This window comes from Solea senegalensis, linkage group LG16 (genome assembly GCF_019176455.1).
Source record: "Solea senegalensis isolate Sse05_10M linkage group LG16, IFAPA_SoseM_1, whole genome shotgun sequence".
Lineage (NCBI taxonomy): Eukaryota > Metazoa > Chordata > Actinopteri > Pleuronectiformes > Soleidae > Solea > Solea senegalensis.
The window spans coordinates 15,778,615-15,792,248 of NC_058036.1; the positions used below are offsets into that span (position 1 = coordinate 15,778,615).

The 13,634-nt window shown below is 42.1% G+C and overlaps 2 protein-coding genes across 22 annotated transcripts in view; both read left to right on the top strand.

Moving 5' to 3' along the window:
* The window catches only part of tnika (TRAF2 and NCK interacting kinase a), a 52,433-nt gene extending 49,723 nt beyond the window's left edge, over positions 1 to 2,710 (top strand). For all 19 annotated transcript variants that reach the window (XM_044047856.1, XM_044047857.1, XM_044047858.1 and 16 more), the window contains 3 exons: positions 407 to 566; positions 780 to 919; positions 1,069 to 2,710. In XM_044047856.1, coding sequence (XP_043903791.1) covers positions 407 to 566; positions 780 to 919; positions 1,069 to 1,152 — 384 coding nt within the window. In that variant the 3' untranslated portion in view covers positions 1,153 to 2,710. The remainder of the gene's footprint in view (positions 1 to 406; positions 567 to 779; positions 920 to 1,068) is intronic.
* Positions 2,711 to 3,259: 549 nt separating this feature from the next.
* On the top strand, positions 3,260 to 13,157 carry slc2a2 (solute carrier family 2 member 2). 3 transcript variants are annotated; one of them, XM_044047880.1, is made up of 12 exons: positions 3,260 to 3,596; positions 4,632 to 4,724; positions 6,186 to 6,391; positions 6,493 to 6,617; positions 7,285 to 7,400; positions 7,487 to 7,649; positions 8,687 to 8,793; positions 9,109 to 9,189; positions 9,376 to 9,480; positions 9,556 to 9,657; positions 10,776 to 10,979; positions 11,072 to 13,157. In XM_044047880.1, the coding sequence occupies exons 1-12, from the start codon at positions 3,582 to 3,584 to the stop codon at positions 11,273 to 11,275; spliced, it is 1,521 nt and encodes a 506-aa protein (XP_043903815.1). In that variant the 5' UTR covers positions 3,260 to 3,581; the 3' UTR covers positions 11,276 to 13,157. The 3 variants fall into 3 exon arrangements, with proteins under 3 accessions (XP_043903815.1, XP_043903814.1, XP_043903816.1); XM_044047879.1 differs by having other exon boundaries at positions 3,261 to 3,596; positions 4,629 to 4,724; XM_044047881.1 differs by lacking the exons at positions 3,260 to 3,596; positions 4,632 to 4,724 and having other exon boundaries at positions 6,347 to 6,407.
* Positions 13,158 to 13,634: the final 477 nt, after the last annotated feature.

Consider the following 13,634-nt stretch of genomic DNA (forward strand, 5'->3'; position numbering starts at 1 on the left):
GAATGTGGATCATCCTTGTGGCCAAAAATGAGTTTTTTCACCACCTAATGAGTCATGAGTTGTTGCTCATCATATGTTAGTGCAGTCGTGGTCCCTGGACTACGCTCTGTGTCTTCTCCTCCTCCTCCTCTGTCTACATGTGTGCCGCCACTTCTAATGCTCTTTCTGTTCATTAACGCTGTAGAAAAGGGCTAATATTGGCCTCTTTTTTTGCAGTTTATGTGGGAAAAAAGGCTTCTCAGACGCTCCTTCCAAACTGCTCTTCAGAGGATTAAACACACACTAATATAGTCCACAGTCAGACCGATTCGTGTAGCGGTGTTAACACCAGCAATATTTTTAATCTGACGTCCATCGTGGCAGATTAGATTAAAGCCCTTTTCAAAAATGTTTTTGCTCGCATCAGATCCAGAGTCAGGTGACGCCCCACGCCATCGTGGTGCTGCCCAAGACCGACGGGATGGAGATGCTGCTGTGTTACGAGGACGAGGGCGTCTACGTGAACACCTACGGTCGGATCACAAAGGACGTGGTGCTTCAGTGGGGAGAGATGCCTACCTCTGTTGGTATGCCCCCCCCGACATGGAAAACAACTGCAACTGTTTTAGTTTTTGAAGATGCAAATAAGATGCTGCACTTAAATCATGCAGACACAACTCTGTTGTATTTTATTTTGTTTTTAAAAAGATTGAATTTGGTCCATTTTAGCGTGTCGGCAGAAGGTTCTAATAGTTAAAAAAATCGCTCATGTGCCATTTATGTGTCTCCCGTTTTGCCAGCCTACATTCATTCCAACCAGATTATGGGCTGGGGTGAGAAAGCCATAGAGATCCGCTCTGTGGAAACGGGTCACCTGGACGGCGTCTTTATGCACAAGAGGGCCCAGAGACTCAAGTTCCTCTGCGAGCGGAACGACAAGGTAGGACGCACAGCCGTATAATAATAAACTTCTGCTTCACAACCTGAAACACATGCTCCGGCTGCTGTAGAAACATGGAAAGCATGGTCAATGAACTCAAAGCAGTTATACTCTGCCAATAATTCGTTGTATCGTCCTTCTCTCCATAGGTGTTCTTTGCATCGGTGCGTTCGGGAGGCAGCAGCCAAGTTTTCTTCATGACTCTCAACAGAAACTCTATGATGAACTGGTGATGGCTCCTCCCACTGTCCCCTCTTCTGCCTCACTCTTCTGTTGGCCCGACCAGGGCCGACTCACCTTAGGCCCCACCCACGGCACGTCACACACACAAGCGAACGCGACTCCCCGAGAGGCCGCGAGTGAACTATTTTAACACTGGAGAGACCCAAAAAAAATGATGTAAGGAAAAAAAAACAACCACAAAAACGACAACACACGCGTGTGCTAAGTGAAGAGGTCGTGTCCAGAAGATTATGTCTGGTCGTGCAGAAGCCATTGATACACAACTGACTGGCAAACCGGTGCCACTAACTCTCCAAATATTCTCTTTCAGTGTCTGTCTGTCTGTAACTCTTTCTCCTTTTTAGTCTCTCTCCCCCCCGCAAAACGGACCAGTGCATTCCACAGCTGTTGAAGAATACTCCTCTGCTCCTTCCTCTCTTCCCGTTAGATCTTGCCCTCATCGGCGGAATTACGATTTGATATCAATTTAAATAGTTTCCTCTGGATGTGAGGGAGCACAAAAGGGGGGGCCGGCCGAGGGACGACGGGTATTGATTTTCCTTCTCCTCCTGTCACTCCCCTTCCTCCTCCTGCACCTCCTCGAGGTTGTGATTTGGTGTTCGATTGCTGATAGAGATGCGGCGAGACTCTGCCGTCGTAGGCAGGTAGACATAGTATGCAAAGACGATGTCCATGTCCCTTTAATATGAAACCACTGGTCCATGAAGTGTTTTCTCTCCCGTCTTCCTCTTTCCCTTTCACTTATCTCCCCCCCCACACCCCCACACACACTTTTCACTCCTCTCTGAAGGTGCTGCATCAGGTATACTGTAACATTAAAATGAACAATGCGCACGTTATTGTGTTCATTCTTCTTCTTCTCCTCCTTCTTCTTCTGTTTTTTTCGTCTTTCCTTTTTCTGTGTAGCACTTTTTGCGGTCAGCTTAGTCTTAATTGAAGCTCGATGAATTGTACAGCACACGCGTCTCTAAAATCAGGAATCGTAGGATATTGAAGAAAATGTCGACAAAACAAAGTCCAGTCATTCTGTGAGTGTGTGTGTGTGTGTGTGTGTGTGTGAGAGAGTGTGTTTACAAGCAGGTTTATGGAGTTATCTTCTTCGATATTGGCGGATGATTCTGTTGCCTTGAAGACAACAATATTCCGGCTACTCGCGCCCGCGTCACAGCGGGGTATGAGCTACCGGGAGTACTGTGTGTGTGTGTGTGTGTGTTGTGAAAGCTGTGATTGGCTCTCCTGATTTTGGCCTCCCAACTGTGTGCGTACGGTGCCAAGCGTATGACGTAACCGACTAAAACCAGGCCGAGAGGTCACCGCTCGTTTTTTTATAATCAATGGATTTTATTGCCTATGCGGTTTAGTTTACACATTTTTTTGTTTTTGTGTGTGTGTGTGTGTGTATGCGTGCGTTATTGTCCTCAACCTTAACACGTGACATTAACAACCTTAAGACTTGATTTGTTCTCTGAAAGGAGTCATTGCATCGCATGACGAAAGTGTTCCATTTTCGCTCCTGAATATTTAGTTCAATTATTAATACATTTTTTGCGTTTTCAGAGAAGAATCGTCGCCGTACTTTTTGCACATCCATGCAGTAGCGGTTTCTGCGTTAGGTTCACTGATCTCTGGGGGCAGGCTAACATTTAGCAATAACGAACCAAGCTGAAGAAGCCACCAGTCTTCCCTGTGTGCGTGTGTGCGTGCGTGCACAACTGAGCATAATATGTGAATTTTGGGGCAATGTTACCATGACATGACAGTCATTTCACTGAGCGCTCTCCTTTCAAAGATAGAAAAACCACTGTATTCTTTATTCTTGTCGTTTTCTTTTTCTTTTCAAAGCACATTACTAATGTTCCTGTTCTGGGATTGATTTGTTTTGTAAAAGAGATGCTGTAAGAGAGAAATAAATGAAACTAGAGCATTACACCTCAGAGGTTTTGTGACATTTGTTGTTGTTGTTTGGCGAGACTGTGACGTTTTTCTTTTTTCTGCCCTTTTTTTTGTTTGTTTTTGCAACGATGCACATTTTCTATCAGTGTCGACCCTCAGACTTTGTCCACCCCTGAAGTTCAACAATCATTAACAGCCACTGTGTGCATGTGTGTGTGTGTGACAGATAGAGAGATACACTGCCATTAATTGTATCAAAGTGCACCTGAAATGGCAGTAATCTCTCTGGACTGTGTTACCCACCAACATACTCTGATCATTTTCTTTTAAATGAGACAAAATGTGTTAATGCACAAAGGAGGAATAAGACTCCCGTTGCATGTCGGTTCCTCTGCCAGCAGCACTGCTGTTTGCGTCCATGTGCGTGTGGTCATGCATGTGTCGGTCGATTAGTGAGTGGACAAAGCGTGATTGAGCGCACAGCTCCATTGATCATTAGCCTCCTGGCTGTCTCTCTGGACCCAGCATGGAGTCAGCAAAGGTAAGAGAATCCTTTGGCACGAGAGTGATGTTTTGAATTTAAAAAGGAGTTACATGACATAATGTTACCTCTTCCCTGTGAGTCGTGTAAGGATGTGTTCCTGTGGTCACTACAGTGCTGGAAAAAAATGAAGCTTAAGCCGTGAGAGATGCTCAGAAGCTTTGAGTCGGCTCTGTCGTGCTTCGTCACTCCTTTTATTGAATGACTTCATAGACGTTAGAGCACAAACAAACCTGTGTAACATCTGTACGCACTCACTATAACACAGTTATGAATCTATTGATGTCTCTTCATTTGTGACTACTAAGTTATAGGTTATGGTTATTACAGTTTAGACTTTTTGTTTTTAAAACGAGTAGGTTTTCATTTGTTTTTAGAACTAAGCCACTTTCAGACGTACATTTTCACCAGGTCTGATGCAGTCGTAGAAATCTGTGAGTTTTGGGGCACGGGAAAGCCCTCAAAAACGCACCTGGACCCTAAGAAATATCCCTCATGTCTCATCTGAGGAAAAACATGAGCAACATTTAAAAACAAACAAACAATAAACCCAATAAAAGACTAGAGGTCTGATTCACCATCTCACGATGAACCATCTCAGCCCAGTTAACTACATAACCAATGGTATGTTGAACTAGGGCTGAAACAATGAATCGATTATTAAATCAATCGATTAATCGGTTAGTGTGTTTTTAAGGATTCTTTCTGATTTTACAGCTTCTTAACTGTGAATATTTTCTGGTTTCTTTGCTCCATAGAACAAAGAAATCATTCGAATTGAGTTTGAGAGACACTGATCAACATTTTCTGACATCGTATGTTTAACGTATGTTTGTCCTTATGTCCAGATGAATCCAAACAGATTATGTATGAAATGAATTTACAAAGAGAAAAACCTCTAACCCTTTTATTACCCTTTTATTGCAGCTATTTTGTTAGTTTTCGTTCACTATAATAATGGCTGTTTAAACACGTGTGTGACTGCCTGACCTACAGTGTATATCAGTGTGTCCTCACCTTTGACCTTTGCAGCAGTTATCGGGCACACTGGCCGTGGCCGTGTTCACAGCCGCTCTGGGCTCCCTGCAGTACGGCTACAGCCTCGGAGTCATCAACGCGCCACAGAAGGTAAACTCGAACTAATCCACCGGTATCGTACTCCTATTCTGCGAGAAAAGAAAAGTCATGACGTCATTATTTTCTCGTAACCCGTGTTTGGGAGTTCTTGCAGCTTGTGGTCGGTTAATCGTTGTTGATCCGGTAAAACCTTCATTTGTTGTCAATACAATACAGTGTTGCCTATTTTTATGGGTGTAAACAGTGTTGCCTCCTGCCAGAAGGATATTGTTTGAGTGTTGTGTGATGTTGACTAGTTACTGAGACCATTAAATGTTTAAAATATAAGTTGGAAGTATAGAGTCATTGTCCCATAGACGTCCATATAAATGAAGTTATTTTCTTAGCAGCAAGCAGAGTCGCCCACTAATCAGCATATTCTCACATCCTGATCCTGCAAAATTGCATTATCCATTTTTTTTTTTCATCTTTGACTCTGACACATGGCTCTGCTCTCTGCATACTGATTAGCTTCACAATCAATGAGTTGCTTCATCTGAAACTCTGGAGTCGGAGAGCACTGCTGCTGCTGAGGCACGTCGTCATTAGTCCCCGTGTGGATTACAATCCCTGATCTTGTGTCCAGAGCCATGTCCAGAATCGTGTAGCTCAAGATCAGGTCCACAGTTGACCTACTGTATTTAGGACAGGGCAGAAATGTTTTTGATGTCAAGATTGGTTTATTGGTTTTAAGATTATCATGACAGACAACTGGCAGGTTCAAATGTTATATTACTTAATTAATTTGATTACAGGAACACCTAGTTATGATATGAGACTTTACACGTTCGGTGTAGTGGTTATTACTCATGCCTTTGCAGCAAGAAGAGCCGTGTAAGAGCACTGGTTGGAACAAGGGCCTTTCTGCATGGAGTTTGTATGTTCTCCCCGTGTGTGCTCGTGGGTTTTCTCCGGCTTCCTCCCACAGTCCAAAAACGTGCACTAATGGGGGTCAATTAGGTAAACTGGACACTAAATATAAGATACAGTCATTTAATTTTGCCAGTGAAGCGAATCAGGATGTGAGAATATACTGAATAGCCACTAGTGGGCGACTCTGCTGCTGCGGAAAAAAAAAAGGACTTAATTTGTATGGAAGTCTATGGGAAAATGACCCTATACTTCCAACTTACATTTAATGGTCTCAGTTTCAGGTCTTCTTTAATAGAGATCTGATGGCCGACATCACACAATCCCATCACCCAACACTCGCAACCAAAACAGTATCCTTTTGGCGGTAGGCAACATTGTTTACACCCATAAAAATAGGCAACAATGTCTTGAGCATTTTACCGGATCACCAACAATTCGCCTATCGCCCTATGTCGGCTGAAATCGGCACAGCTCCCACCGCGACCCTCCTGTGGAGGATAAAAGGGTTGTAAAGGGATCAGAGTGGTGTCATTTGTGCATAATTTGTAGCAACTTGCAGCTGTGGTTTGTGTTCAGTGAAGCCTGGTGTCATTGTCACAGGTGATTGAAAAGAATTATGCCCGCTCCCTGGGTGTCTGGACAGAGGAGTCCGCTGTCTTTTCGCAAAACAGCACAGAAGAAGAATTGCCCGAGGTGGGTCAACATCCGACTGTGGTCATGTACTGGTCGCTGTCCGTGGCGATCTTCTCCATTGGCGGCGTGTTGTCGTCCTTTCTGGTGGGCTTTGTTGGAGACCTGAAAGGAAGGTGAGAAAGGAAAGAGGTAAATATTAGTGGGGAGGGGGGGGGGAACCAATCTTATAAACATCTGACGTCCTGCTTTCTATGTGTCTCCTCCTGACATGCAGGGTAAAAGGCATGTTAATGGTCAATGTTCTGGCAGTTGCTGCTGGACTGCTGATGGGGCTGTGCAGAATGTGGAAACCTCACATTATGGTCATCTCAGGCCGTGCTGTCATGGGCTTTTACTGCGGTATAGTAAAGCACGTCCGATAACCTTCAATGAATACTCATCGACATCAAATACTTGCCATAGATCTTTCCTTCCTTTTTTGTGATCAGTTAAAAAAAAAAAAAGGTGAAAAACAATACAGAACAATTTTTTTTTAATATATAATTGTTTATTAACCCTTTATTAACCAACCATAGGTGCACCTATGGTAATAATAGGCAGTGGGAATAATACACAGCTCCTTATATGGACATCCTGGGGGTGTGGGTTTATAGGTCACATATTCAGGCTTTAAAAAAAAAAGGATTTATGTAGTTGTTGAGTCAAAGTTATGATTCGTTTTTAGTAGTGATATAAAAACGAGCCAAGCGCACTTTGAACTGTGACGTATTTCCAAATTTCACAAATTTGAGTACGTTTTGCTCAGGTGTGTATAAATAGTTGGTAAAAATTACATTTTTTTTCTCATCAGATCGCCTCGGTCCTGCTGGGGATAAAAAAAAAGGATACAAGCCTGAGGGACAGATCCATCTAGTGCATATATAATGTGTCAAAAAGGAGCATCTGCATTTTGCTTTACATGCACTTGACTGTAAATTGCCTTGCTTTGTGAGTTTAGTTTAGAGTTGAATCCATTCATAGACAGGTAGTGCACTATAATCCCTGTCAACGTGTGTGTGTTTTTCAGGGTTGACATCAGGACTCGTGCCCATGTACATTGGAGAGATTGCACCCAAGGCTTACCGAGGGGCTCTGGGAACATTGCACCAGCTGGCTATTGTCGTTGGCATCCTAATCAGCCAGGTGAGGCTTTAACAACAGCAGAGTTGCGCAGCCAAACAACACCCCAAACATATTATCGCTGAACTTGCATTCGTCTGCGCTCGCAGGTGATAGGCTTGGACTTTGTGCTCGGTAATGATGACATGTGGCCACTGTTACTTGGTCTGTCTGGAGCTCCGGCAGTGTTGCAGTCCATTCTGCTACCCTTTTGTCCCGAGAGCCCACGTTACCTTTTCATTATACTGGGCGAGGAGGAAGAGGCTCGGATCAGTAAGAATCACACTCGTCTTGTGATCTTGTGATATCTCATTTTATTAGACAATGCAGAAGCACATAGTATACACTTTTTTGTAGCTATAGTAAAGTAACCAATCCACTGTCATGTCTGTTACTGTATTATATATCTATCCATCTTTATGGACAGTTTGCCAGCCCATCGTAGGGCCACACATAGAGACAAACAACCACTCACTCTCACACTCACACCTAGGAGAGTGTCCAATTTACCTGATCCCCATATTGCATGTTTTTAGACTGTGGGAGGAAGCCGGAGAACCCGGGTCTTCTTGCAAAGGCAAGAGTGCTAACCACTACACCAACCTTGTGGCCCTGTATCATACATACCAGTGTTTCCCAACCCTGGTCCTCAGGGAACACTGCCCTGCATGTTTTAGATGTTGTTGCCCTGCTCCAACACACCTGATTCAAATGATCATCGATTTCATGTCGGTATCAAGTTATATTAAGTCAATTTTTTTTTGCACGTTTTTTCGAATGAATAGATTCATTTTGCATCATAAATACGAAATAAAATATCAGAACACATGCTTTTATTTTGAAATTCTCCAAATGCAATCCAAGGTTATCTGTAAAGCGCTTCAATCACAGTGGACCAAAGATTATGAAGGCTCATACAAGGCAATAAAATACATGTAAAAAGGGAATAAAAATAGCATATTATTATATAATTTGAAGCTCATATCACTCACCCCTACGCAACAGCTTTTACTGACCCTAAACACACTCAGTGGCCCCCGGGTCATTTGAGTTTGAGAGCCCTGATCTAAAACATGCAGGACAGTGTTCAGACAGTATATATATATATATATATATATCTATATATATATATACAGTATATAAATAAAGCTATGGACACAAAGCACTGCTTACTTCTTTTGTTTAATCTGTGTAAATACACCAAAAAATATCTTCTATTTTATAATGTAATTATGTAATTATATAAATAACAGGGTTAACTGTTTGTGTACACTTGGCTGAAGATATATCGTGTTGTTGTTTCTTTGCAGGTCTGTGTCGTCTTAAAGGGCAGTACGACGCCACCGCAGATCTAGAGGAAATGCGGAGAGAGAAAGAGGAGGCTGACAAGGAGCCCAGGGTGTCTCTCCTTTCTTTGGTAGGTCTCCATTTGAAGTCATGAAAGTGCAACATGTCCACATTACCCAGCAACCATAGAGCAGTCACAGCCGTCGTTGATGCGATATTAAAGCTTTATGTCCGGCTTTTATTTGTTACATGGTGGTCCATAGTTATACATTAATACTCACTCGTGCTACTCAGAGAAACCTAACATTTTCAAAGTAAGGAGGCACCAAAATAACATAAAATGTACGCACCACAGCCTTAAACTAAAATGTATGTGCATCAATGTGCTGTAGAAATCCACTACAGATGAATGACAAGGTTCTTGTGTGTCTTTATTTCTGTGGAGATCCGCTCCACTGTCTACAGACAGCAGCTCTTCGTTGCCCTCATGATGCATCTCTCGCAACAGTTTTCCGGCATCAACGGAGTGAGTGGCAAATGAATCTCGTCTCTGCCTTTTGTATCTGAATAGAGTGACTTATAAACACACACCCCCAGGATTATTATTATTCCAACATTTGTATCATATATATCCTGATAGAAATGACTTGTTTATTTGTTCCTGTTTTGACTGTGCAGTAATGGAAAACCTCTTTTTTGTTCTGCCTTCAAGATATTTTACTTCTCTACAGCCATCTTCACTCAGGCGGGCATCAGTCAGCCAGTTTATGCCACTATAGGAGTCGGGGTCATCAATACAATTTTCACTATGGTGTCTGTGAGTAGCTACACACTTTTGTACACACACACACACACACACACATCCCGCTGAGCAGTTTACTGTGTGTTCTAGGTTGCACTAGTGGATAAGGCGGGCAGACGTTCCCTGACTCTCGTTGGCCTGGGAGGGATGTGCTGCTGTGCGATCATCATGACAGTGGGCCTCGCTTTCCAGGTTCGTTCAACCCGGTGTCAGAGCATGAGCGTTTTGACCTGAGCTTCACTTGTGTGGTGAGCGTCCCAGTTTTCAAATGACTTTGCAGCTTTGCTCTTTTTGGACGCTCTATTCTTACGGAAGAGTATCAGGGCCACGTGTAAAAAAAATAACACAAATAAACGAAAGAAAGGAAGAGAATTCTGACTTTAATCTCAGAATAATGCTCTTCCGTATATTTCAAATGTTGGGTTGAGAAAATGAATATTCATCACATCATCATAAAGTCAAATAATGATTTCATCTCAGAATAAAAAAATAAACGGCATGAATTCTGAGATTTACTGTAAATCAGAATTCTGACTTATTTCGGAATTCTGACTTTAATCTGACAATTCTGACTTTAATCTCAGTCAGAATTGTCTCAGTATAAGTCGCTTTGGATAAAAGCGTTCGCTAAATGACATGTAATGTAATATTTTTTTTTACACGTGGCTCTAATACTCTGATAAAATTCATATTTATCACATCATTTTTGTATAGGTTAGGTTCACTTTTACCGTCCACAATTTGGGATTTTGTTTCATTGACTCCACAAAAACACGACAAAAAGCTACAATAATTAAAGACAGTAAACCCTCAGAGCTTTGAGTTGAATTAAATTAGTGACTAAATGAAAAAGGTTATAAAAATCATCAGGGACACGTGTGGCCACAACTGACCTGTAGCCTCATCGCTGTGCTTGCACTCATGGGGGTGAGCGTCACGGACTCACGGCCGCTGTGTTTTTGTGGGGTTTCCGTGCTGTGCTTGGAGCTGGTTCGTCCGCTGACATTAGCACAATCACTCACTCACTCTCCACTCCTGCTTTGGGAAAACAGAAAACTTCATTTAATAAAAGTCAGCCTGCCGGGCCCCTGGAGGTTGTGTGAGGAATTTAAGCTCCTTTAATGAAAGTTCAATTCTATTAAGCAAGTATACATTTTTCAATGTCTGGTAAAATCTCTTTTGTCTGCGTCTGCTCAGTTGCCATGGCTACAACAAAACTGTCATTCACTTTTTGTTATTTGCCTGTGCAGACGTGTGTGACACAAGTGAATTGATGATTTTGAAGTCACCCACATGACTCTTCCTTGCAGAGTCAGTTCTGGTGGATGAGCTACGTCAGCATGTCGGCCATCTTCCTCTTTGTGGCTTTCTTTGAAATTGGTCCGGGGCCTATCCCATGGTTCATAGTGGCAGAACTGTTCAGCCAGGGGCCTCGGCCTGCAGCTATTGCTCTGGCTGGCTGCTGCAACTGGACCAGCAACTTCATTGTAGGCATGACCTTCTCTTATATACAGGTAAACAGTCCTAAGTCCTAAACCTACACACACAATATCACGCAAACGGACCCTGCTGACTTTTCATTTGTTTTGGTGTTGTTGTTTTTCAGGCTTGGCTGGGCTGTTATGTGTTCATCGTTTTTGCAGTGCTGCTTCTTGGTTTCACCGTGTTCACTTACCTTCGGGTCCCCGAGACCAAAGGGAAAACGTTTGAGGAGATCGCCGCCATCTTCCAGAAGGGACGGAAGGAGCTGGCGGCGAGTCCCAAAGACATTAGTGAAATGCAGCAGCTCAAAACAGCCACAGATGCCTAATGTGACGGCTGTGTGTGTGTGTGTGTGTGTGTGTGTGTGTGACGGTGTTTTGATGACTACTTGGTTCACAGATATTATGCCACAGTGTTATGAGAGCTACAGTACACAAAATCAACTCTAAGTGTCCGGGGCAAACACACTGCAACGACCCAAAGCACATGCACGAGGAGAAACGAGCTGCATATTCATAAACACTGCAGATTCCCAAAACACCAGCAAGTCCCAAAACACCAGCAAGTCCCAAAACACCAGTGATACTCAGGGACTACTTAATTGTTACTTTATTAAAAGACTTTTATTAAGAGGTTATCCTCCTATAACCCTGCCGTTTTTATGATCAGTGTTTCAATTCGGCAGTAGAAGTATGCTTTTATTCCATCTCAAAGTTGATAATAATTTCGTATTGGGGGGGCGAATCTGACTTTTAATTTGAATTTTTTTCAAACATTGTACAGTACAACTGGTTTACAATATACTATCAGATATCAATGTATACAGTACAGATGCTTATGTCCGATTAATAGGTCTCTGACACAGCTGCGAGGAGGTGTGCTTTCAAACGTGTAGATACGGTGATCTGAGTGTTTTATTTTTAAAACATGTACGTCGATGTCCTTAAAAATCAGCTTGGCTGCAGGCTTTTTACCGTAAATCCCTTAGTGATTCAGGCGTTAAAATTCCACGTCGGATAGCTTGATTGCAGTCAGATAACCTCTTAGTAAAGGTCTTTTAATTGTAAAGTAAGAATTAAGTAGTCCCCGAGCATCGTAACGGCTAGTCGTATAGCTGCACGAAAACAAGTGCTCCCACAGACCCAAGCTCTTCCGTTTTTAGTACGCCTCCGTTGTTTCTGTTGGCCAAGAGGGACAAACGCAAATGTTTTGGGACTTGCCGGTGTTTTGGGAATCCGCAGCGTTTGTGAATATGCAGCTCCTTTCTCCTCCTGCATGTGTTTTGGGTAGTTGCAGTGCGTTTGCCCCTGTCGGCCACTGTAGTTGCTGGCTTTTATATAGAAAGGCGTCTCTCCTTTGTTATTTTAATTTTAAGAGTTAACATACTCTTGATTTACTTTCGCCAGTCTCTTGAATAGCACATATAGCCCAAGCAGGCTTATTCATAAGCTCTAGAAACCGAACATACACTAATATATGCTAATGCCATCATGATGCCTGTATCATCACTAATTAGTTTCAGTTCAATTCCCCTGCAAGGGTGACTTCTTGGACCACTGCAAGTATAAATGCAAATGAAACTGCACTTAAAAAACGAAGCAGCCACTTGGGGCCCCTTGATCATCAGCCTACCACATTATAGAAATCTAGATATATTAAGATATCTAAATAGTGTTTTAACCCTTACAACACAGAGAATTGTGGCTGCTTTTTTCCATGACTATGTTAAAATGTACAGTTTATACAGAGGGTTGAAGAACGTGCAACATAGAGTGTTTTATATCCTTTTTTTCAGCACAACCTATAGGCAATCTTTTTTCACCAACTATGTAAACACACCTGAGCAAAAAGCACTCAAAATCGGATTGAATTTATAAAATTTTAAAATACGAATAAGTGAATAAGTTCACTTGGCTGGTGGAGAAAAACACTTATTATCACTTATGGAATGTTCCATACCCCTTATGAAAATGTTTTGGTCCTGCATTTTTTCTTATGTGTTTACACCAATAACATTTCTTTTTTACTCAATGACAAAAAGGTTTTTCAGCTGATCATGACAATCCTGCAAAACGGAGGTCAAACAAGGCCGCAGGGAAAGGTCGTCATCGCTATAGCATTTTAATTCAAACATTTTCTTAGTGGTTTGTCGTTTTTCATTGTTGTTTTTCTGTATACTTATTGATGCAATAAACCTGACAGTGAACATATGTCCATATCCATTTGTTCCCTGATTTTCTGAAATGTTTGAATCAGTTTTATAAGTTTAACTTGTAAGTGTCATTTTAACACAATTGTTAATTTTACTACCATAGCTAAGCTATTTTTCATTCTGACCACAATGTAACAAAAGTAAATGAGCTGTTCGTGGATTCAACATTCTATTCCCATTGTTTGATAATTTGTCAATGTTATTTTAATAAATAAGAAAGACCAGACAAATGCAGGTTGTCCTATGTCAGCTGGGATTGGTACCAGCAACTGCATTTCCGCATGTGGAGGACTAAGCGGTAGGAGATGGATTAAGGGATGGAAATGAAGAGCATCATTAGACAAAAACTAAAGCAGAGTTGGCAAAAACAATGGGATGCGATCACTGTGCGCAGGAGGAAACAGTTCAGAGTGTTTTAACTTAATGTCAAAAGTGTCAAAGAGAAAGATAAAATATGATCCAAAAGTTAAGACAC